The 26,513-nt window shown below is 39.5% G+C and overlaps 1 protein-coding gene across 1 annotated transcript; it reads right to left on the minus strand.

Annotated features, from left to right (window-relative positions):
- Nucleotides 1-87: 87 nt before the first annotated feature.
- On the minus strand, nt 88-18,587 carry LOC133213042 (protein scribble homolog; the record flags this gene model as incomplete). Its single annotated transcript, XM_061354993.1, has 6 exons — nt 88-261; nt 12,031-12,126; nt 13,871-13,948; nt 14,606-14,695; nt 15,884-16,120; nt 18,189-18,587. Coding segments are annotated over 6 exons (1,053 nt in total), but the record flags the coding sequence as incomplete, so codon positions are not given.
- Nucleotides 18,588-26,513: the final 7,926 nt, after the last annotated feature.

Here is a 26,513-nt window from a genome sequence, read left to right on the forward strand (position 1 = left end):
TAATGGTTTTCCCTACAAATAAGGCATAGCGGTTCAACTACTACATTAAATGTAATCAAACAATGGGACAGAAAACCACCCGCGAACTCCTTCCAGAGAAGTACTTTATTATGGAGGGTAAAAAGCACTGTTCAGACAGTCCGAATAGGCATGGTCTTCTGTGCTGTCGGGTTCCTCAGGCTCAAAGTCACCCGGGTCTGGGGGCAGCTGGTCGTTATCTTCATCAGAAGTGGAAGGGCGTGTGAGGATTATTCGAGGTATCTTCAGCAAGATGCAAAAGATTTCAGAGAAAAGAGTCAGGTCAAGAGCAGAGAAGTGTGTAAAGGGTTTAAAGGTGAAGCAGGTGATGAGACAAACATGGGAGAGTTGTAACATAGCAGTGTTTCATAGGATCATAGAATAGTTTACTCTGGAAAAGACCTTTAAGATCAAGTCCAACTGTTCACCTAACACTGCCAAGTCCATCACTAAACCATGTCCCTCGTGCCACATCTACATGTCTTTTAAATACTGCCAGGGATAGTGACTCAACCACTTCCCTGAGCAGCCTGTGCCAGTGCTTGACAGCCCTTTCAGTGAAGACATTTTTCTTCTGAATCTGAACCTACCCTGGCATAACTTGAGGCCACTTCCTCTCCTCTTATTGCTTGTTACTTGTTACTTGGCTGCACTTCCACTAGCTCTCCCAGTACCCTTGGGTGGATCCCATTCAGCTCCATAGACGTGTGTGTCGAAGCAGGTTGCAACCATTTCCCTTTGGATTCGGGGAGCTTCGTTCTCCTCCTCAGGGAGCTCATACCCAGAGAACAACTGAATTTACTCTAAAAGACTGAGACAAGTGGTGTTAAGTACCTCAGCCTTTTCCTCATCCTTTGTTACTATGTTTCCCCCCTCCAATAAAGGATGGAGGTTCTCCCTAGTCCTTTTTTTGTTTTCTTTTATTTTCAGCTTTCTGAAAGAAAGTGTTCTATGCCAAAAATTGCATTGATAATTAAAGCAAAATAGAGATAAATCACCTTTGCCTCTCACTGGCTAGCTTTTTTTAATTAAAAAAAAACAAACTTCCATAGGAATAAAGAAAGGAAAAAGAAAAAAAGGATAAAAAGATCTTTATAAGCACAAGTAAATATGAAAAATATAGATCTACTATTATTTAACTTCATTATTTATTAATAATGGAATTAATAAATTATGAAGTACCATAAAAATATAAATTATAATTTATGTAACTATAAATTATCTAAAATATAATTATAAGCATATCAATTATTGCTCTTTGGAAAAATGCATATTTTGGCTTTTTTACTGACAAAATATGTTTAAGGGAAACAGTAAGACAAAATGTCAATCTGTAATTCACTAATAAATATGCATATATGGCTTTGATTCATATCAATTTTTGTTCTAGAACTTTGTGTTCTTTGAGAACTATATTGTAATGTTTTGTAATTCATTTAAGTGCTGTAAAGAGAAAAGAGGAGAATACCAGGTTCTTTACGTATAGGCAAATTATGTACCAGTAATGGTTTGTATCAATGAATAGGTTATTACAAATTTAACTCTGATGTGCAAATCAGACTTTTTACTAATTTTTTAAAAAGTTTAACATGCAATGAACAGTAAGTCAATATATCTAATGGAACATATAACAGTAAGTCAATATACCTAATGAGCAAGTAATATAATAACAGGTAATACATAAAATGCACATCTTAGGCATGGTCTGAAAATTTTCAGAAAAGGTAGTATTTTTTATTTATCAGCTATTTACTTGCATTTTGTCATGCTTCACAAGAATGATTAATGTTGACACCACACAATTCAATCATTTCTATACTATTTCCTTGTTGTACATTATTAGATTTAGGAAATGACACAAGCTCATAGATGCTTCATGGCTGTTCAGCTGGTCAGCCTGTAGTTTTCTGCATTGAAGTAAAATGAATTAATCCCCAGGTTCCATCAATTGCATTAGCTCAAACTCTACTGACTACGGGGGGGGCATGCACACTACACATAGATACCAAAATGCACGTGCCAGTCCAGAGCTGAATCTCCCCCATGATGGGCATAAACTAATTTTAAAACCAGGTATAAATTAAGTTATATTCCCTGGAGTATTGAACATTCAGACATAGCTCCTTTTTTTTTTTGTCTTTTTTTCCTTCCTTTTGTGTAGACTAAGAAGGACACATTTCTGGAAGCTTTAAATAAGCTATATAGATCCTAAGTACTTGCCAAGCTAACAGCTCCTGGGAAGATTTTCTTCTGTCATGCACACCTGACAGCATTTATAAGCTTTCCACACACTGGATGTTTCTCTTGGCTCTGTTCATTGCTGAAAGATATTTCTTACTTAACGATAGCCAGCAGCTTTGCGCTAAAGCAAATGCACATCCTATATATAAGGGTGGTATGCTGGGTCATATATTGAAATTCTGCCATCTCAAGAACCAGTGTGGAGGTCTCTGCCCTATCTGAAGTTATCTGCAGAAATACCCAGGGCCAGACTTTGCATTTCATCGAGCTGTCTTTTCAAAGCTCAAGGAAGGCCCTTCTTTGTGTACCATGGTACTAATAGTGTTTACTATTAGTGTTCACTATTCACTAATAGCAAACACTATTATTAGTGTTCACTATTCACTAAGAGCGAATACTAATTAGTGTTCACTATTCACTAAGTGTTAATAGTGTTTCTCCATGACCAGATTGCGTTAAATTAGCAAGTATGAAGGAAGAGTCACCGGTATGTCTTTTTCCCTTTGAAGAACAGCCCTTAGCCATTTTGAATGTGAGTTATGGAAATTCTCTTTATCAGCATGGTGTCTACTCCTCAGTGATCCAACTTAAAAGGAATCAAATCCAATTCTCTGTAAAAGCATTTCTTAAAATACTTCATGATTTCTGGAGTCTGATTCTTGAATACTATTTTCAAATACTATGATGGGACTAACTCTTACAGTTAAAAAGTGAATTTAATTGATGAAATGGAAAACAGAAAAAAATATCTAGCTGTTGGTGAGGCATAACCCTAAAAAATTAAACTAATAACATGAAGTTGTTGTGTGTTATTCCCCTCCACCACTGAAATATCCTTCTTTTACAGACCGCTATTAATTTTATTTATCATAACAAAAAATATACATTTTAAAAGAGAATTATTTAAAAAAAATAAAATTAATTACTTAAAAATTATTTTTTAAAAAGTAATTAATTATCTGAAAGAAACATAAAACTACGATTGTAGCAATCTTGCTAGAGGAATGAATTCCACAGGATGCTCAGTTCTGGTGTGAATACTTCACATTTCTCCCTATGTTCAATACACTGCAAACTGTAATTTGGCCCAGCTTTCCCAAAAACTTATTTCATTTCCTTGATGACACACTCTCTCCTACACCACGGTCTGAAAGCCTGAACACTGCTAAGTGCTTGAGCTGCCAGCTTCAAGACTTTGCAACCAGTGGCCCCAGTTAGGCTCCCAGTTAGACAACTTCCTGTCCACTGGTTAATGCCTGTCCAGCATTTCTATAGTAATTGTAGCAACCAATTCCATGAAATAAGTGGTGCTGGGGGAAGTCTTCCATGTAACCTTTCATGCTGCTGCAGATAAACAGGAACTGGCACCAAATGACTGACTAACTTTCTAAAGTGGAGGTTGAACAGTGTCTGAGCCCAGAAGTGCTGCAAAGGCTGGAAATCTGTGCTCTCAAGAGGAAAGCAGGCTCAGCTTTGATCTGCAGCTGTCCCTCTGTATCCTCTCCAGGCAGATGAAAGCTCGCACATACACCCACTCATGCTGATTTGGAGACATAACGCTGAGTTTCTCTAACAAATCAAATATTCTGGTTCAAGCACAGCCGTATCCTTTCTCCCTCTGCTTGCTCCACATCTCCCTGCCCACTCTCTCACTGAAACCCCTTATGAACACATTGCTCTCCCCAAACCCACTACTGCTCCTTCCGTTGTGGCCAATTGTACGGCTCTGTGCCTGCCTCCTTGACAGGATGTAGAAGAGCCCTGATTTCCTCACAATTGAATCATAGGTACCACTTACAAAACAAAACAACTCTTAATTGTGAATTGTGCCACCTATGCAATAGCAGCAGCAAAAAGAGGATCAGGCCTCTACTTTCTCTCTCCTAGCATCAAAGATATCAATCTCCTGAAAAAAAAAAAACCACAAAAAAAACACAAACAAACAATAACAACAACAACAAAAAAAACCAAACCAATAACAACACAAAACAAAATAGATGTAAGAAACATGCTTGTCAGTTCTACCCACAGAGGACTTTCCATCTTCACCTAGCCATCCCCTAGGAACCTAGCACTGCCCACCACTGCCTTCACATTCACCCTAGCTCCAGAAAAACCACAATCACTACAGGAAAATAAAGCAATCACTAAGTTTTATCAGATTCCTTTCCTTATCCAGTTTTGGTTTTTAGGGAAAAAATAAAAAACCCAAACAAACAAACCAGATACAAAACCAAAGCAAAGTAACAAAACTCAGCATGATCTTTTGTTCCATCCTTTTCTCAAATCCACTGTTTCTCTTCCCAGAAGTATTTTCAGATTTCCAGGCTTATCTTCATTAACAAGAGTTTTACCTTGTTAAATAGGCAAGTTTTGCTTTTGAAACTTTTCTTTAACATTCATATTTAAATGCACATTTCCTGGTGCATCATGATCGAAGACAGGCAGAAGAACAGATTTCATGTGCAAAAAAATGTCACAAAAAGTGGAAGCAAATTATTTCCACTGCCCATTACAAGAAGGACAAGACAGACATCTGGGATGGAAAGAAGGAAAACCTTTCCAGTACAGGCAACTGAGCTCAAGTTGCTTCCCTAAGGCATGTGGGAAAGTGTAGAATTCCCATTTTCTACCAGTAATTCTTCAGAAGTTGGTCCTGGTGTAGGAAAACAGATTATCCAGGATCCTGTGTTGTACCATTATTTTACTCCACTAGTTTTTACTGAATAGTGTCTGAACTTGTTTAAAATATTTCCATTGAAATAGCATAGTCCTCCTACTCGCTTCCCATCATTGTTCACTCATTATTAAAATAATACCTGAAGCACGAGTCAATCCCAAGCCATCAAAATATATGGACTACTTTTCCAGAAAAATGTATGATTAATCATTTTAAACAGGTTACTATTTTCCTTTTGCCCCTGAAACTGTATTTGCAGTGCCTAAAAAGTAAATTTCTCAAAGGACATATCCCATACCAAAACCAGTGTGTTCACTATGGGAATTTCATTCACTACCTTGTTTGCACCTTTCTCTCACTTTTCAACATAAATACTAAGACTTTGGACACTGAAAAGATTCACTAAAAATTTCATTCTTGCTTAAATCAGGTATTGATAAAAATCAAACTATTTCACACACTCATTTAATGGAATTACCACCCTTCATCAAATGCTGGGGTCCTTTAATTGGCCTATGCACTACTGGTCCACTGCAAGAAGCCCTAATAAAATAAATCCATCTAAATAACCTGGGATAATTCATCTGTGGTATTGGCTGCAAAAATTCTTTCATATTGAAATAGGATAGGAACAAACCCACAACTACCTATGATCCTCCAGCTGAAAGCATCTTCTTAAAGCATAATAAATGAGATGTTCTGACAACAGGTTAACATCCAACAATTTTTAACTTCCTGCTGTGCACATGTGCTTTCCTTTACCACTTGTAATAAAAATGTTTATCCAAAAGGTTGCAGAACGGCCTGTAAAGAACAGCTCATTTTGTATTTTTTAACCTTTTCAAAACAAATCCAAACAGAACAAAACCCACCACCTTTTTTCTCTTTCATAAGTCTTCCCCTTTCCCTGACCTCCCCCCTCATAGGGCCATACTCCAATCTTAGCAGCAGAATAAAGCTCTCAAGGCAAGAGTCACAGAAAACCTGAGCTTCGCATGAAAGGCATAACCAGCAGCGACAGGGCAAAGCACAGCTGCAAGCAAGGCCAGCCACTGGGGAGAGAGGCTATGAATCAGAAGGTGATCAGACACATGAAAAGCCCAAGTTTGAAAGAATAGGGGCAAGGGGAAAGGGTTTGGATTGACCTTTTGGAATAAAGACAGACAAATTTTTAACCCTAATTCAAACAGGTCAGTTTCTAAAGAAAATATTCCTCAGCAAGAAAATACCTCGAATAGGGAAGCCTGCCTACTATATATCTGAACAGTACATATTTGTCTTAACAACTGATCTTCACTGAAGGGTACCAGCCTTAGCACTGGTGTAAACAGGGGAAAGTAAAATCATCTACCCAGCTGAGAGCATTTGCAGGGGGTTGCATAAACCTCATAAATAATGCAATGATTTCACACTTAATTTTACCTTTTTTATCATCACTGCTGATGGCAGCATTATTTTAGACTTGAGCAACAGGAAATTGAGACTTCCCACTAAACAGTTCAAACATGCCTTTGCTAGACGCGAAAGGCTGCATTTGGTAATGACTGTACTTATGGAAGAAACTGTCTAAATCAAATTTCAAGTGAAGGAGGGCATTGAGTCATGCCTGAAAAAGTGTTACACAACTGGATTTTTAAATAATATTTTTTTTAAAAGATGCCAAAATGCATCCAATGAGAACAGCAGAGAATGAGCTGATAACTCCCTCACAGTTCAGACCAACCTGGCATCTAGTAGGCTATTTCATTAAAGCGATATGATGCGTTGCTCCCAAAGAGAAAGGATAAAAGCAACCTTCTCTCCAAAATAAAACATACAGGAAATACAAAGAGATCTAATTAAATCCTCTTGAATTTGTTACCCACAAGCAACCTCACTGCAGAAGCAGGCAAGGTAGCCTAGGTGCCACAGGGGAGGAAGGATGGGGCAGGGGCTGAGGTAGAACCACAAGAAACTCCTAATGCACAGCAGCATGTATGAAACCATGTGTACTTGCAAACCCCACCCAGGCATTCAACACCACTTCCCTTTAATAGCATATTACGAGGAACATTTTAAGTAGCATGTGTTTCATACTGCATCCCTAACACTCCTGGTCTTGGAAATCCTTGACTGCATCCCTTCCCCTGATGCATTACAGTGTTATTTCACTGATTGCGAAGCCTGTGGCCAAACTCCAGGAATTATGAAGTCAGATGAAGAGATAGGTATAAACCTCTCCTGCACCCTGGAGAAGATAAATCTATGGTCAGGCATGGAAGAAGCACCTCATTATGCTGTGCAGGAGAAGACTTCTGCACAGGGAAAGCAGCAGCTCATGCTGCTGCGTTCATGGGGCCACTGGCTCATAACAGCACCTGCTCAGGGTTGGAAGAAGGCAGCACATGATTCCTTACAGTTGGAGCAGCCACACTGCTCTCAAGCACAGTGAAAGACTCATGCCTGAGCTTTGGCACTGTTTTCAAACATGCCGTCTTGGTTTTGCATGCAGCATCCCAGTGAGAGCTCAGAGCACCCCATCCCTCTTCCCTGAGCTCATTGCTCTTTCCACACTGGTATTTTGATCTGAAATCTACTTCAGCTCAGCATGGCTTTCTGGTGGTTCAATGCACTAGACAAATGCCACTGCATTTGCTCTACCCTAAAATTTCTTCTGTGTGAATTTCCTAGAGATTGATATCCTTTAAAGGCCAGGTTTAAAACTGGGTATTTTCTCCCTTCTTATTGGGATAGCATGTGAGCCCTTTTAATGTTTTATCTGTCTCCCAGAGTGTAGTATATATAACATTTGGGCATGGCATGTTTAGAACAAAGTTCCTTTCTATTCTTCCTATCCAGCAGTTCAGTACTTCCAAAGGGCAATGCACAAGGCAAGGGAGTTAAGTAAAACTCAACATTGCATTTCATATCAGACAAAAAATGAAAGATCAGTGTCCACCATGTCATATCTGCAATGTTGCTGGCCATAAAAGCCTTTTATATAATTCCAACTTCGTATGAAAATTGCCCTTCCTGCATTTCTTTCATCTTCTAATGTACCAGTGGATAATGATTTCCCTGAAACTGGAAATTGGTACTTCGTAGATTTTCATTCAAGTGCTTTCTGTGAAATCATTGACGGCCTGATGCTATAAAAACATTGAAGAACATGCATTCTTTTGATCACATTGGAAGACTTAAAAGGTACTGCCCTCATAAGCAGTGCTACCCATGGCCCAAGTTACCAATCCTTTGACTCTGAAGAAACTCATCACCCCTGTGAAAGGCAGCAGTCATACCTGAACACCTACAGGAATTCAGTACAGCCACCTCCTCTGCTGAATTCCCAGAGTCCATGAGGATGCATTTCCCAATGGGAGATGCTGATCATTTGTGTGATTGTTCAAATATTTATCCTCTTTCATTCTCAAATACTATGTTATGTCCTACATCATGGTGCCTTGCTTGAGTCTACTTGTTTCTTGTATGTGTTTTTGCTTATGTTGTCTAAAGTGTTTATATTGTCTACCAAAATATGGGTTTATTTTGTACATTTCTTTTCTGTAACTTTGAGGTATTCCAATACGGTGTCTTGAACAGATCAATTAATGACTTATTTTTTAAAGGTTTTTCCTATTTAGCATTGTTAATTACAAGCTCTGCAAAACTGAAGAATTTAAACTTTGAAGTGAGTCTGTTCTGACTGAGTCAGAATTTGGTATCTCTGCACTTTTAACAGAAAAGCTGAAACATTTGGCTTTTTTAGCTTAAAGAAGTTCTTCAGATCTGTCCAATCCTTTGAGAGGTTTTATATTAAATAGAAAGTCTCTAATACCCTTATGATGTTAATAGCCCCAAAAAATGGATCCAAGAAATGACATGACGATGCATGTCATGAAGTGATAGGAGATGCTGAAACCTGGCAATACTCTCCATTCAGTCAGACAATATCCATTGGAAACTTTAGTCAGAGCTTGAATAAAAGTATTTTTTTCTGGAGAAAGACTGTGCAGAGCTTGTTCTGTGTTTGAGAGGATGAGTAGGAAATACGGAGCAGAGGGCAGAGGACAGAAAAATAGAGAACTGAACTCCAAGTTGAAGTTCCTTCTATCAGCAGGGGGCACTATTGGCAGAGTTTGTATCCTGCATTTTTTCCTCCCCGCTGTAGATAGTCTATGCAGCATTTTACATGCAGCCTGCGTGTAGATCTGTTTCTAACCTGTCATCTTTTGATGCCCATATTTACATACATACTCTTATATTAGTATTACAATTTTAAATTCCAAAGACTGTTTAATTTGGTTTTATGTATGCTAATTAAAATAAAATAAAGGATTCCATATTTTTGGTGTGATTAGCATAGCTGAGAAAAGTCTATAAAATACAGTATGTAAAAAAGTACTATAACTGTAATGAAAGTTCTGGGGCCTCTACATTTCAATAAAATAACTATATTAAAACCAAGGGCAATTCCCATTTTTCCTTTGCAAAACAATGACTTGGCATGAAAGAACTTTTCATTTTCTGTCGAATAAAACACTGATCATTCACACTGTCATAGAATCTTAAAGCTGGAACAAAGGGTTTCAAATTGAGTTTGACTGGATGTGTTAACAATTCAAATGAGACTTTTAGAATAAGTTAGAGCAACCAGGCACATGGAGAGCAAAGAGGAAACCTGAATCTGGTAGCAGCATTGCCTTTTATAATGTCAAAGCATCAGGCTCAGAGATGGGATAGGCAATGGAAAGACATGGATAGAGGGCTATGGGTAGCAAATAAGAGATAAATATTATAACAGCATATACAAAAAGAATGTTTATTCAAATTCAATTAAAAAAAAAAGATAAAGACTGAGTCTATGCTGGAGGGAAGGAACAGTGGTGACATAGGAGAGATGGGAAGGAACAGTGATGACATAGGAGAGATGGGAAGGAACAGTGATGACATAGGAGAGATGGGAGGTAGGCAACATCCAGCACATAATTCAGCTTTTATAGGAAGAATAATAAGAGCCTTTGGCTTCTTTGACAATGCGCTTCTCTCTTTCCCTGCCTTGATGCAGATGCACCCATCTTCTCTTGAAATCTAGTCAGAAATACGAAGGAAACAAACCTTCCTAGATTCCTAGCAAAGAAGATTCTGCATTAAGGTCCTACTGCCATCTGCTTATCTGAACATGCAAAACATGTCCTCTATAAGAAGCCAGGCTGCAAACATTTTTCAGATAAGACAGTTACTGAGAAATAAGAGGAAACCAGAGAAAGCCAAGTGTGAGAGGAGATGAGATACTGAGCAGTTCCTGAGACAGCAGGATACTCCTCAAAAGCCCATAATCCCTAAAACTAATGAAAACTGTTCTAGGTTAAAGGCAATAACTACACAATTGAAAGGTTCTGATAAAGATTAAAAAAGAAGGGAGGGAGGGAGGGAGGGAGGGAGGGAGGGAGGAAGGAAGGAAGGAAGGAAGGGAGGGAGGGAGGGAGGGAGGGAGGGAGGGAGGGAGGGAGGGAGGAAGGAAGGAAGGAAGGAAGGAAGGAAGGAAGGAAGGAAGGAAGGAAGGAACCAAAATACAAGTGTTTCTCCACAGAAGAACACATATTTTGGCTACTTTAGACACTTGGAACATATTTGGCCAAATGACTCCCTCTGTCCACCATGCTCTAAGGTAAGTAAGTATCTTGGTGTAATCTGCCTCCTTCTCCTTTCACAGCTGAAGAACTTTAAGGGAGACATTATTTTCCAAGAGGCATACAACATAAAAAGCAGTCATTTCCTCTTTTCAACTGAAAACACTAAAATTCTGACACACTACAACAGATCCAGGCCCCTAGCAATGTGAAAATCAACAATTTCAACAGTAGTTCCTCTAGCAGGAAACCTTGTGCTTCCTGCAATGTGGGTTAAGACTGTAAGAAACAGTTACCAAGTAGAGCTGGACCAAAACAAATTATAGAAGCATTTTGATCTGGAAAATAGGAGTGGTCTAAATGTTTCACAAGAGGATACTGGAGACCACAGCCCCCAAAATAAGTTTCTTTAAGCAACTGAACAGAAAAGAAAACATTTGTTGGTCCACCTCATAGACAAAAGCTGAAGCTCAACCCTCCTTAAATAGCAATTCACACAGGAAACCAGAGGAAACCAAATTTGTGTGATCTATTTTCTTATTTTTCAGCCAACTAACAAATCACATTATTTAAAAAATTGTGTATGGTTAATAAAAACTGAATGTGGTCTTTCATTATAGTCTTTCAAATAGTAGGTAAATTTTCACTTTGCCATTAGCTGGGTTGTGAAGGGCCTTCCTGGAAAAGGATAAAAAAAGGTTGGAAGAGGAATAACAAAACACTCCTCAGGCATCTGCTGTAGGAGAAACAGTTGTTGCTTCCTGGTACTTCAGGCTTAATACAAGCAAGTTGCTTTTTGACCTTAATCATTCAGACATCTTGATCTTATTGTATTTCCCTAATAAAGCCATAATTTCAGGTGTGCACCTAGATGGACATGATTGGACCATCAGAGACTGGTCTTCAGAGAGTTGAGATTTCGAGAGTTTACAAAAGTGGACCAGGTTTCTTAAAGCCATCCTGCAGGCTCAGCTGTGTCCTGTGGCACGTGTGAGAGGTTTAATCTCATGTGAAAATAGCCACCTAAAATATAGGCATGCAGTTTTAGCCTGTCACATAAGTTACCCCTTGAATCAAAAGATATAAATGGTCACCTCCAGGTAGCAGCTCAACATCTCCCTCCTAAAAGAGGCCTCCTGGAAATGCTGCTCCTTCCATTAGCTAGAAAGAGAGTCTATACAACAGAATAAACACTCAAACGGGAGGGAATGGACACTACTCTTAGAACCTCCAAAACAGAGTGCTTCAAAAGCTCTGGTCTGGTGCTTATCCAGATGAACTCCACTCGAAGCCACATCCCAGCTGCAGTGACAGCCAAGTAAACACTTGATAAGACCACTAATCTTTGGTAGGTGTTCCCCTCTTACAGAGCTGCTAACAAGTATTGTGCCAGTCTTTACCATATTTGCTAGCCTTAATGACAGACAACACAAAGTACTTTGCTAAGAATGATTTGTTACTCACTGGGGCTGTCTTACTTACTGTTATGACGTGGTTTACTGTTGGGAAGGGACTGCCCTTGGATGAAGCTTCAATGGGAACAGCATCAAGAGTGTTGGGCTCTGAAACGAGGGATGCCTTTAAAGAAAAAGCAGTAGAAATGCACATTTTTATTCTGAATGCTGTTTAAGAAGGGAATTCTCTCCCTCTCAGGTTAGTATACAGATGCTTGACCCTATCATTACATATGATTGCACAGTGAAAGCAAATGTTGTAATTCTTGCTATGTGCCCTTTTTGATGAACACACTGTATATTCGAACTGTTGAAATGGTCAGTTCAACAATAAGCTGTTGTAACACATAATATCAAGAGAAAAATGCTGGTTATTTGTACACAGATTAGGCCTTCGGTCAAAACATTAGGACTCCTATGGCACACCTAAATGCATTAATTGCTTCTCATCTCCCACACATTAAAAAAGAGGTTGTTTCCGACACACACACACATTCTTTAAATAGATGAAAGATTGTGCCATCTTGTGGGAGACAGAAATCATAACTATTAGTAGGATAACAACAGCAGAACAGAACATTATGCAATGGAAATTTCTTCTCTTTTTTACTTGTTTCACTATTCATTAAATGAACAGACATTAGTAGCTAGTATATTTCAAATAGCCTCCAAAATAAGACCGAATTATAGCCTCATGGAGGAAGCTAAGCAAAACGGTGATATTTAAGATACTGACTCTAACAGAAACTTTTCTCAGAAGTTAAAGTAACTAAAAGGCTTGTTGTTTTTTTCCTCCTTGATCATCTGATAATGTGAAATACATAAAGAATTATTTGAATTCTCTCATGTTTGCTAAAATATAAAAATTATGTAAGAATAAGCTTTTCATAAAATAAAAAGATAAAATTACACCAAATTCTACCTGTAATTAACCTTTTAGAGATGTCAAATTAACTTCCATATCTGCATTGTGTAACACAATCCTCTATTAATCAGTCTATAGCATAGTTTTACAAAATTAGTAGGCTACTTTATCATTAATTTGACTTTGGCTGATATAGTCTGTATCCCTATTCCTGGCAATGTAGCAAACATAAAATACTGCCTGCTCTATTCTACCTTAAAATTCAAGGAGTGTGCTGGAGTAAAAACTATTAACTTAAGCAAGTTATAGATGAGAGTTTAAGAGAACAAGAGGTGAAAAATAATTACTGACAAGTTTCACCTCAGTGCAATTTTGTAGATGCTCTCCTCCCACTCCACCTTTCTCAGCAGGTGAAAAACAAACAGTAAGTTAAAAATATGTATCACAAAACTGTACGTGATCTTGGGAACCTCTGAAGCTCAAGAGTGTGGCTTCTGCTAGGAAAGATGAGGCTTAGGTGGAGCAGCCTGAGAGACACTTTTATCCTTTGGCACTTGGCACTGTAAGCCTCCATCAGGGGAGTTACTTCGAGCTGTTCTCTCTCAACCAAAAATTACCTCTAAGAAATAAGCTCATCTAGTTTCTATTTCTTTGTAACAACTGAAATGAACTCATCTGGTAAATCTAATATAATGTCATAATAAAGCTTCTTGGGCGGAGTACAACTGCATTTGTGCTTACATAACTGCTTACCAAGACCATTATTTTGCTTTAAAAATCAGACATTTAAGTGAATACTTTGAACATACACATCTGAAAACCAGAATATAATAAGAAGGAATACAATAATTTAATGCTATTATTATTCCTTTATAATGTAATTTGGGAAGTATCTACAAAGCTAAGGCAAACCTAGATCTAGATCTCAAATTTCCCAACTCTGAGTGATTTGATTTGAAGATAACAAGAGAATACACTCCACACTGACAAACAACCCATCTACCTCTGCCACTCTGTCTCCTGCTTGTACCCCAGCCAAGTCTGTTGGACCATCTTTCTGCAGCCGTGCAATCACGATCCCCTGGTAACACAAAAGACAGGTTTCAGGCCTGACCAGGTTTCTTGCAGTTTTCTTAGATGTCAAAAGCAAACAGGAAGTAATTAATTTGCAGGACTTGTTGTTCTGCTGCCTCTACTTAAAGAACAACTAAATGTCTTAGCAAATTAGGAAGAGAAAAAGGTCTCCATAGCTGACACATATGACAAAGAAAAATTGTTTACTCTGTGCCAAGGGGGACAGACTGGGAAACAAACATTTATTTAAATGATAATTAAGGGAGAAGATGTGAGAAACACTTCTCTCAAATGAAGTTAGCTCCTGGGAAGGAGCAAATGGGATGGGAGAGACATGTGGATTGCCAAGGGAGTGACCCCAAACTGAGGCAGAAAGCGGAAACTAGCACACAGTGTTTCAGACAACAGGTTGTGTTTGGAAAATCAATGGTTTACATCGGGTTTTCTCTTCAAAATCATCCCTCCAGGAGCTTCCCCATGAAAATCTATTGCTAGCTTCTACTTCAGGAAATATAACCTTTACTCTTGTTCACTTTATTACAAAGACAGTGATGGTACATTGAGGACAACCTCAGAAAGAAAACAACAAAACAATAGCTTCATAGAGCTGCTCATCAGTTTCTTTCTCATGTTTACTAGATAAATTTTGAGTTATGAAATGCACCTCATCGTTGTCTTTACATGGAGATGAGCCCTTTCCACCAGCAATGCTAATACCAAGACTCCCCATTTGACTGCACACAGTAATGGTTACCTGCAAAAGAATTATAATGGGTAAGTGCCTGATTAATGACATGAACAATGCCTGTTAATTACATGAACAATGAAAACTTACCTCCCACTCTGAACACTTGCAGCTTTGGCCCTGTAGAGCTCAACCCAGATCAAAATAGTGCTGTGTTTCAACACTGGCATATGTAAGACTAGTCTTTACTCTTTAATAACACAAAGAATACATTATTTCTCCAGGTTTGACAGTCATGCAAAAAACATATAAGGCTGCTTATAAGGCTGCTGACCAGACCAGTTGTTTCATAAGACTCACTGGTTTACTGAGCATTCAAAATGGCAACAATGCCAGTACACAGGAGTGAAAAGTAAATACTTTTTCATGAGTTTATGAAAAAACCTTTGCTTTCGAGCCTCATCTACAGTCTGATTTGCTTGCTCTCAATACCCTATCAGTCAATTGAAAGCCACCCTACAAGCTGGGTGCTTAGACTTAACATATCCTCATGCTGGAGACTTCAAAGGCCCATGCAACCAACAGGTGCCAGCACAGGTGCAATACCCAGTAAGCTGCCTTTCCTGGTGCTACATCCTGTGACCCTAGGGCTGCTGCAAGATTCTGCATCTCCTGCCCATGAGTGGCCAGCAGAGGTACTGAGAGATCCCTGTGAGCTAACCTGTATAGCATATTTTCTCCTCATGTGCTCCAAAGCGTGCCAAGATGGGATATGTCCATTGAGTTCAGGGTACAACTTTCTCCATAAACTTCAGTCCAAGCCTTGCAGTTCTCTCTGATAAATTCTTATCCTTTTTCATGGGATGGAGGCTTTCTCATGGTATGATGGTAAGGCCATGCCACTGTTCCATGGACTAAATAAAGACTTAGCTGAATGCCAACATGCCCACGCTCTTGGGGTGACCTTACAGTACCAGAGCTGGATATATAAAATGAGTCAGTATTGAACGACTACAAAGAAAATATTTACTGTTTTTTAAATGTAAAACTCTTTTCCCATGTAAGCCAGTGGGCACAAGATCAAACCTCAACTCTGTGAAAGAGAAGTTGCAGACATCTACTATGCAATATTCCCTCTTTGCATCTTTCATAAATTACCTCACACAAGAAGTGGACTTCCCCATGGACATAAGGGCTTCCCCACAGACACACAGAGCATCCCCATCAGCAAGCCCAGCCCATGCAGCAGTTTAATACCTTCAGTGGGGGCTGTGGCACATCGACTGCCCTTGATCCCTCCAGGATGCGTCCACTCTCACTAGGGAAGCTGCCCGCTGCTGAGATGGGTGGCTGCACCTTAATGTTAGTCCCTGAAAGAGTCTTCCCTTTCATTGCCAACTTGTGCTTTTCTTGAAGAACTGTTCTGGTGTTTCTTTGATCTCTCATGCTGTCGTCAGTATCAAACAGACTGCCAGAAAACTTGGAAATAGGTTCCTGGGGGTTAGAGATAAAAAAGGTAAACATAGCAACAACAAGGAGAATACCTATCTGATACCCAGCCCCTTCCTATGGTAAATTGGATTTGTTCCTCTCTATCACATTGCTCTTTTTTAGGATTTGCTTCACTAAAGACAAATCTGTAACTTTAAAGCAAATGTACAAGTATCTTTCTTTTACCATTATTTCTCTGGACATGGTTTTCCCTCAATATGGGGGTAGATATGGAAACTAGGAGAGGACTGGTATTCATTCAGACTTTCATTGTATCCCCTGGCACACACAAGCACATACAACACACTAAGTCCTGCAACGCCCTATGAAAAGGATAGAACATGAGAATGAGACTATTTGGGTCAGCTTCTGGCAGCTCAGTAGCACTGAATCTGCCATCCAAGGGCAAGGAACCACACACCTAAGGCAAAGGAAAGGGCTTTCCATGCAGAAAGTAAAACATTTTTTGCAGTTTCTTAAGGTTCACATTCTATTTTGGGGATCACAGGTGTGGGAGGGAAGGGAAGACCCTACCTTGCATTTACATCACTAAGAAAAGATTTTGTTTAAGTAATTGGATTGACTTTGTTTAGCTGCAAATGGCAGTTGAGTGGAGACTGCAGACTTAGTGATTTAGGGGTCCATTGGAAGTGGAACCTCAAAGGTGAGGCATCCTGGAGCCTTCTTTGAAGCCTGGCACTAGGCTGTACCTAATCTGAGATGCAGTGAGGAATTGACAATATCACCACAAGCACTTGAAAAGAGAAATACACGATTAAAACACATCCCCCAAACAATCAAATCTTCAGACAAGCTTGACTGCAAAACATAATTTTCCACTTATCAGTTATCTTGGCTAAGTGAAATTAAGCCATGATGTCCAAATTCTGGTCAGATTTTATGGTTGCTTTATTTATATTTAGCTGATTTTTTCTCCTTAATTTGATGGGTAAGGTTAAATTAGATCTTCATGTTACTATAATCATACCTTTTATTGGCAGTAAAATGATAAGCAAACAAAGGTCAACACCTTTAAAAAAAACCCACATATATCTTCCTATGCTTGGAAGTTTAATATCAGAAATAAAAAGCAGTGGCATTACCAGGAACAGAAGCCCCACTGGACATTTTATTTTTCAGTTGATACCAGAGCTTTCCCACAATCTCTTTTTGTTGGGATGAAAGAGGCACCGCCAACCCCATGGAGAGCAACCAAGGCATGATTGCTTCCTATTTTCATTTAAAAGGGAATTTGTTTAGCTTTAACTCACATAAAACATTCATTATCTCTCTTCTCTTGAGAGAGATGCCTCTTTACAGTCACGAGAATAAATAACCCAGACTCATCAGCAGTGCTAGGGTGCCAAGGGGAAAGGCCAGGAGAAAGAGCTGGTTGTGGAGGCTGGAGAGCGGGCTAGGAAGGGAGAAGAGGTCCTGGCAGAGGAGCAAGAGCCCCAGTTCCTCCCCCAACTCTTAGTAAACATCTGGCAAGCAAGACCCTGAAAGGGAAAGGCAGCAAGAGTGCAATCACAGCCTCCTTTTCTCAGGCTACGATCGAGAAGACAGCCAAGTTTACATCCAGCTGACAGATAACGAGCACTGGCTAGAGGAACCACAGCATCCAGGGTTTTCCAGATGTCAGCATCCTGGAAAAGCACTACCCAAAATTAATTATGCAGTGGAGTAACACTGCAACCTCACTTTTCTACCATCCGGTCCTTGGGAAGCACAACTTCAAATACTGCTATCAACCTGCTTACCTGAAAGAGACAGTAACAGGGGATATAAGTAGAAGTTAAATAAAAACCGTATCATTGCTCAAGTTACTCATCTTAATGAGCAAGTTGCACTGTGCTCTTGGGGATTGGATGGATTCTTTAATAGCAAGCAAAGTAAGCAAATAAAATACTGAACATGATTCTGTACCCTCTGCACAAGAAAGGATGTGAAAGTGCAGGCTGTGCAGCCTCCCACAAACTCAAAGTACTTGGCAGCGTAGCTCTGCAAGACGATTGTTGCTTCTGGACCAGCACACAGCATTGTCCCTCCTGACTTCAAGGAGACTACCTACATCATCAGGATCCTCCAGTTCCTCTGCTTCTTGCTCAGGACTGATCCTTCCTTCCCTCCATTTTCCATTAGCAGCACTGAATTTGTACAGGTTTCCACAGTGAAAACTTTCCTTTCCTTTCAACGACGACCAGCGAGAGCCCTGGGAGCTCCAGTTGTGCCCACCATACAGTTTAGGAGACTTGGGAAGCCACTTAATAGAGTCCTGAGAGAAAGATAACAAAAAAAGAAACAAACAAAAAAAGAAAGGGCAATGAATAGATTTTAAGAAAGTGGTTGAAGTATGTATGTGCAGAAATTGTCTGCCAAGTTCTGCAAGGTATTTTAATGTCTTGTAAATACTGGGTTTCCCCTTTTTGCCTTGAGAGGTACCTGCAGTCCTGGAGAGACACTTTGACAATTAACTGGCATTACTGGTGATACAAAGAGCAAGTGAAGGCTGCTAAATCAGTGGAAGCCTTCAGGGACTTACACCAGTGTGGAACCAAGCCCACCTTCATCATCATAAAGAAGAATTAATGACCAACAACAGTCTTCAATAACATCATAATCAGTACTATTAAGAAAACAAACAAGAGTCCTTAGACATCCTCCAATCATCTCATCTCACAACTTGAGTCAAAATTCCTATCAAGTCACCCTCCTGTTTTCATTATTCATTATATAAGTTGTACTCTTTTTTAAATAGTCCTAATAGAAAGTACAATACTAAATTGATCTTTTCAGGTTTGCTGTCTTTCAAAGTCTTCCCAGAATGTCCATTACTTATTTACATCCAAAAAACTCCACCTCTCTTCTTCATACAGAGAGTTCATACACGACAAGTTGTGTCAAGGTTGCCTACACACCTCAGTTTCACTGAACTTTAGAAATAATTATTTTAAAGTAGCTTTTACATTTCTTTTAAGCTTTATTTTAATCTTGCCTTTAAATTTTCTCATGGTGATACAAATCCAATTGCAGAAAGAAGCCTAACACCATATAAATAGGTACACTAATGCATATGTTCCAACGTGGCAGAATGAGGGAAAACACAAACTAATGAAAAATAAAATATCAACAAGCTTATGGTGAGGCAATCAGCAGCACACAGTGACTTTCATATTGTTTAAACAGATATTTAATTCAAATTTAACACTTGTTTGGCTCCCATTTTCCCCTTTGATGCAGAACAGTTATGTTCACACACACAGATTTCTTGCTGTTATCAGCACCTTGATGTCAACATCTCTATTAGATCTAAGGTTGAGAAAGAAAATATAGGAACACTATTGAAGCTGAGGTCCATTTGAAATTAAATCTGGCAAAGGATGCCAAGGACAAGAAGGGCTTCTTCAAATACATCAGTAGTAAAAGGAAGATAAGGAAAAATGTGGGCTCACTGCTGAATGATGTGGGTGACCTGGTGATAGAGGATACAGAGCACATGAAATTATTATGCCTTCTTTGCTTCAGTCTCTATTGCTAAAGCCATCCCTCAAGCATCCCAGAACCTGAAGGCAAGAGAGAAAGTTTGCAGAGAGGAAGACATGCTCTTGGTCAAGGAGGATTGGAGATCATTTAGGCAAACCTGACACCCACAGATCCACGGGCCCTGGTGGGATGCACCCACTAGTGCTGAGGGAGCTGGCAGATGCTAAGCCACATTCCATCATCTTTGAAAGGTCATGGATAACAGAAAATGTGCCTAAAGACTGAAGAGTTTCATTGCAATCCTCATAAAGGGCAAGGAGGACTCGGGAAACCGCAGGCCAGTTACCTTCACCTCCATCCCTGGAAAGGTGACAGAACACATCTTGGATGTAATCCCTAAGCATGTGGAGGGAAAGAAAGTTACAAGGAGCATGAATTCATCAAGGGGAAATCATGCTTAATCAACCTGGTAGCCTTCTATGATGGAATGACTAGCTGGGTAGATGAGTAGAGAGCAGTGGATGCTGTTTAGCTTGACTTCAGCAAGGCTTTTGATACGGTCTCACATAACATCCTCACAGGTAAGCTCAGGTTAGGTGAGTGGACAGTGAGGTATATTGAGAACTGGCTGAATGGCAGAGCTCAGAGTGTTGCAGTCAGAGGCACAGGGCAGGCCTATAGCTAATGGTGTTCCCCAGGGGTCAGTATTAGGTCCAGTCTTGTTCAACCTGGTCATCAATGACCTGGATGAAGGGACAGAGTGTAGCCTCAGCAAGCTCGCTGATGATACAAAACTGGGAGGGGTGGCTAATATACCAGAAGTCTGCGCTGCCATTTAGCAATACCTGGACAGGCTAAAGAGTTATTTCATGAAGTTCAACAAAGGCAAGTGCAGGGTCCTGCACCTGGGAAAGAATAACCTCATGCACCAGTACAGGTTAGGGGTTGATCTGCTGGAAAGAAGCTCTGCAGAGAAGGACGTGGGGGTCTTGGTGGAGAACAAGTAAACCATGATATAGCAATGTGTCCTTGTGGCTAAGGCAGCCAGTGTTATCCTGGGGTGCCTGAGGAAGTGTATGGATGGGGGAGGTATTCCTCCCCCTCTACTCTGCCCTGGTGAGACTGCACCTGCAGCACTGTAACCAGTTTTGGGCTTCTTGGCTCCAAAAATACAAGGAGCTACTGGAGAGGGCCCAGCAGAGGGCTGCAAGCATGATTAGGGATGAAGAGCATGTCTCTTATGAGGGAAGGGTGGGAGAGCCTGGGGAAAAGGCGACAGAGGTGATCTTATAAATGAACACAAATATCTTAAGGACAGGTGTCAAGAAGATGAGGCCAGATTCTTTTCAGTGGTGCCCAGTGACAGGATGAGAGGTAACATGCACAAATTGGAACACAGGAAGTTCTACCTGAATATGAAGAGGAACTTCTTTACTTTGAGGGTTGAAACAGGCTACCCAGAGAGGCTGTGGAGTCTCTTTGTCTTTAGATACTCAAAATCTGCCTGAACGTGGTCCTGTGCATGACCCTGCTTTAGTAGGGGGTTGATCTCCAGCACACCCTCCCAAACCCAACCACTCTGTGATTCTGTGTAAAGGAGATATGAAAGGCTGTCAATGCTGGACATACTGATTCACCTTCAGTGCTGAAGGAGCTCCCCTTGGGATTTTTCACTTTTTTTTTATTTGTTTTAGGATGGCTGAAAAGATTAGGACATAGACAAGGACAATATCTCAGTCTCATTGGAAAAAAATACAGATCTTTCTGTGGGTCCTGAAAAGATTATAGCCCCAACAAAGGATTATTTGCATCGTACACAGAAGGCATGATTGGCCTCTATAGGAAATTTGCTGTTAAACCACATTTTGAACTGCACTGACATTTGGAGATACCACTGTTTGCTGATAAATAGCAGGTATTTCTGGTTATTCTAAACCACACTCAAGCTGGCTGTCATCTTAGTTCATTAACTGAACATCAATGATCATGGTAGTAGCTCCCACTGCTCCTTATAAATCAGAACGCAAGGCAGGATATCTCCTGGTATTTCTTTATGTTTGCCTTGTATATAAGGAATCCTTAAATAGAAGCTTTGTTTCCTGTTAATATTAACTAGGTGGATGGCAGGCAATTCTAATCAGATATGTAAATAACATACTGGTTGAAATTGTTTGCTACTGTTTTGGTCTGTTTTATTTCAGAATAGCTAATGTGACATCTCCTAGCATTCACAGTATTTCCAGAGGCAGTTTAAATCCTTGTCAACTTTTAAGATCATTAGGAAGTCATAAAGCAATTTCAGTCTAAAAATAAGCACTGTACTCCACAGGTACAGTGGAGCATTCAGCTTCTTCTGATGGAATGTCTTATCCTTGTTTGACCCCGATCCCTAATCCTCAACAACAACTTCTCAAACTCAGCCTACCAAATTCTGCAAGACCAGTAAAAGGCTGATCTCTCAAGGTAACAGATACAGATTTCAAAGTAAGCTTATGCTGACAATCATTTCACTATCTTAAGCATACATTCAATTGCTGTGGTAGACTCCTGTATAAACAAGGGGCAAGCCGATATCCATCAGTAGATTTTACTTCCCTATGCCCCATGGAGCTGAGCTGGCAATACAGAGCTGAAGAGCACTCCTGCTCCCTGCCTGTCTTCTCCTGCAGAGGATGCTTTTCCTGATGCTGACATACAGCTACAAGGGAAATTCAGTATTTGCTTCACACGTCCTACCTTCTTTAACCTAAGAGATTTTAGTCTTCAATATTATTGATGTACAGCACTTTAAACAGGAACAAAACGACAATTCTGGGAAGAGCTGTTTGCATTTTCACTAGGTCTATGCAGTACCATGGATGGCATTATCTTTATGGAAAGCAGTTTGATTAGATCAATGGCAAAAGATTGAGTGGAACAACCAGAAATGCCTTTATATTTGCACATACTTGTTTTAAGTAAAACACCCCATGGATTATGATTTCAAGTAATAAGGAGAAACAAAGCAAATGAACACTGCTGCTGTGAGCAAAGACCAATTATTTTGAAACAAATCTTAATCTTCAATAATTTCTTACAAATTGATCCTTTTTGATGAAAGAAAAGGGGGAAGGGGGCATGGATTGAAATAAGAAGATAGTGGACTTTTAATCTAGAGTTCAGTAACAATATAAGACGTGGAACAGAATGCCAGGGATGCTGTTGCTAGACCTACTGACTGCCAGGCTGTTACCATACCTGGCTCTCCTCAACCTTTTGGACAAAGCTAAGAAATGCTACGCAATGCTGCAAGTTCTTAGTGAGGTCAGTCATGTGCAAGGTTTGCTGTAAGGAAAAGATGGAAAGTACAGCTCTGTTTGCTGTGCTTTAATGCGAAGCAACCACTCAATCTGATTTTTTTAACTGGTTTTGTTTTCCCTTCCAAAAATAACTCCTTGCTCAGACGTATTAATGAAAATTGTGTTAGGTGGTCAATAAGCTGCCATCACCACTCAAGGTGGAAATCGCTACAGTTCAGCTAACAGATAGTAGATTTGTACTCCAAAAATAAAACTAACAAAACTCAAGTAATTTATTAGCTCGTTCTCATTACATTACATACTATAGGACCATGCTTTGAGACAAAATAGGCTACAGGCAAGTATCCTAATATTAACAGAGAAAATTCTACAGATAATTGACCTTCTTATTACCCAGGTAAGATAGGAAGTTTCTCCTTGTGTTTTACACATGGGGAAGCTGAGACCCAAAAAGATTGAAAAGGTCAATGTTCTAAGTCATCAGTAGCAAACACAGAGTGAAGCACAAAGATTTACAATCTTAAAATATTAGAATAAGACATAGGAAGAAGGCAAATTTGCTATTTAGAACTTGAAGTTTCATGGTTATTTGGACTGTGTAACACTGCTACTTTGTAAGTGCAGAAGTGTTTGGACGGAAAAACTATTTACTGTGCTTAGCAGTTGTTATGCTCCGTGGAAATACATTTTTCATCCCTTCATTAGTAATGATACCAACTGGTTGAAGACTGACCATCTTCCTTCAATGTTTCAGCAGCAAGTCAGGTGGGCTCCCTTTTTGCCTCCTTTCAATGTGTTTGTCATGTTTTCAAAGGCAATCGCTTTGGAATATAAATACTCCTCTGTATCATGCCCCTGTATGTTAAAAGGACAAATTCTTCTCATAAAGTACAAGGTGTCTATTCCGATAAGATCTCACTAATAAATCCTGTAGAGAATGAATTTTCCTCAGGCAATAAAGGTGTACAAATGCTGTATATCACCTTAAATCATTCTACCAGATGAAAAAGAAACCAAAACACCCTAACAATAAAAGCCAAGACGTGAAAGCCATCCACATTTCTGAAATACCATACTACGACAATGAAACACCATGCTTACAGCAACAACCTGGTTACCATCAGCAAGTAGAAGCCCGAGTTTTCAGTTACCTAGAATATTTTGATGGTAATACACCTGCTACTAGTAATTCAACTTAAAACCCCAAATCTACATTGCCACCTTTTTAGTAAATACGGTTAAGTATTTACTTATTATAAGCTTAATTAGTAGATACGGTTAAGAAAACATCTTTAAAGATGTATTTCCTAGAACATAAACACTCTTTTCCTTTTAAGTAAAAATATACATAACACAATTCTGCTAATTGAAAACTATTTCAGGCTCATTCCCTTTTTCAAGTACAAAAGGCTGTCCCTAAAAGAGCTTTGTGTGATTCACATGAAATGAGAATGAAAGCTAAACAAAATGCTGCGGCAACAAAGGCAGCCTTGAATATGCTTTTGTTGTAGAGAAGCAACACAAAAATTGCCTGAACAGATTGTTGAAATAAGCCTTCCACAGGGAAACTCTGCTATCAGTAAAGACACGACAATTTTAAATTTAGATGTTCGAGTATTAACTAGCCAGATAAGATTTTTTAATTTCCTGAAGATAATATTTAAAAAAACATGTGGTAGATTATCCCAAAAACATCCATTATACAAATGCTCTTCAGACTTGAAGTTTTCTCCACTTTTGAATGGAAAGAAACCATCAGCAATATTCAAAGTCACTCTTTCTGTTGGTTGTCTCAGATTTTGTTTTGGTTTTGTTTATTGGAAGTCCATGATTTCATCCACAAACTATAAAGAAATTCAAGTCATGTTTATAGTCATGTAATGCTCTGTTTTCCAGAAACACAGGACAATTGTATCTCCTATCAGTTACTTCAAAATGGTTTAATGCAGCCCATTTATTTAGGTAAAAATGGCAAGTTATTGGGAGGGGTCAGATAATCAAACTGCTTGTATCAGTGGCACAGTCCCATAATTTGCTCAAGTTTGCTTTAGGACCAAAAGAAGAGAGTTTCGGTTCAGCGCAAACCTAACTCTTCCAGTCAAGTCCTGTCTTCGCATTATTCTGCAGATACTTACAAACTGACATTTAAGCTGCTCATGCTTTGGTGGTATTTGCAAGCTGCGTGTGCACCTGTGGATCTTGAGGAAAGCTACCCCAGTCTGTATCTGTATACTGCAATGAGTGTTGCTTTTTGTGTATGGCCCATGCAGCAACCATTGCTAACCTTTGGGGTATGACTGTTACAATGCCTCCAGATGCACATCCAGAGATTTCAGTCAACACAACATTCCCCAGAAGCAGCTAAGCGCAGTCAATAAACGTCAAAGGCTTCTGGACATCAGCTGTCCACTTCCCCGTATTAACACCAAGGGAGGTTTGAAACACCACTGAGGAGCCACAGTTTCCCCACAGACAATACCGATGCTATACTTTCTGGGAGATGACTTCTCTATAAAGATAAGCTACTTCCTAATATGTCACAGACTAACAACATCAGTGCTAAGAGGCCCACCCTGAAGAAGCTACAAATTCAAAACTAGCCACAAACCCTTGTTCCTGAAGTTAGTACAATGCACTGTCCAGCCACATGCACTGAACTCCTCAAATCCCTCTGCTGTGACAGAACCTACGACCAGCCACCCTGTTTCCACAAGAACCATAGAAGAGACAATAAAACACATGGTAACTTCAACATCCACCAGAAGAGGAGACAAGATGGCTCCTGCCAAGCAGCCCACAGAGCTCTCTTTAAACGAGGTACCTGCTTTTCCACTTCGAGAAATCACACAATTTTCATTAAGGTGGTTCAATCCTGATTATATTCCTGACTTCAGAGTGAAAGAGGAAGGTACAACTGGTTTAGGAGAAAAGGAACAGCCAGAACATTTATTGACAGTCAAGACCAGTCAGCTTTTATCATCTTCTCTGACAGCAACCTAAGCACAGAAACAGATTTGTGTGTTTGATGGAAACTAAAGGTGGAAGCACTCTTATTAAGTCAGTCAAAAACCAAAAGTAATTTTATTTTTGGGAGTCAAGGTAAAGAACAGCAATGAATTCTCCATTAACGAAAGGTCTAGACATTTCTGACAACTAGTGTGCTGGAGTCTCAGTGGGAGGTAGACATTTACAGTGAACCAGAACAGGACCAACCGATATACTAAAGAATACACTTTAAAAAAATTAAATGCTGTGTCACTACTCTCCTCTCAAAAGCTGAATTCATTCATTCAAAAGCAGCAAGTAGTGAAACCTGTTAAGTAGCTAAGCAGCTAAAAACAGTTTACCTAGGACTAGTAAAGCCACCAGTATCAGACAAGAAGCAGGCTGATCAGCTTGTCCTGGACAAGTCATTTGCTGGAAAGGACAGCACTATGCAAGTTTCCAGTATGAGCTTTCCCACAATACACTGATCATCAAAAATATGGAATGTAAGCCAGAAAAATAATCTCAACATATAAATTATATGGAAGCTGTGTGAAAAGCCTGGAGTGACACAGAGGGGATGGAAAAATCTGTGGCTACACTAACTACACTAACAATGGTAGCAGAAA

The sequence above is a fragment of the Neopsephotus bourkii genome, unplaced genomic scaffold (assembly GCF_033783945.1).
Source record: "Neopsephotus bourkii isolate Nb327-2 ecotype Australia unplaced genomic scaffold, CSIRO-AGI_Nbou_v1 NB_756, whole genome shotgun sequence".
NCBI classification, from domain to species: domain Eukaryota; kingdom Metazoa; phylum Chordata; class Aves; order Psittaciformes; family Psittacidae; genus Neopsephotus; species Neopsephotus bourkii.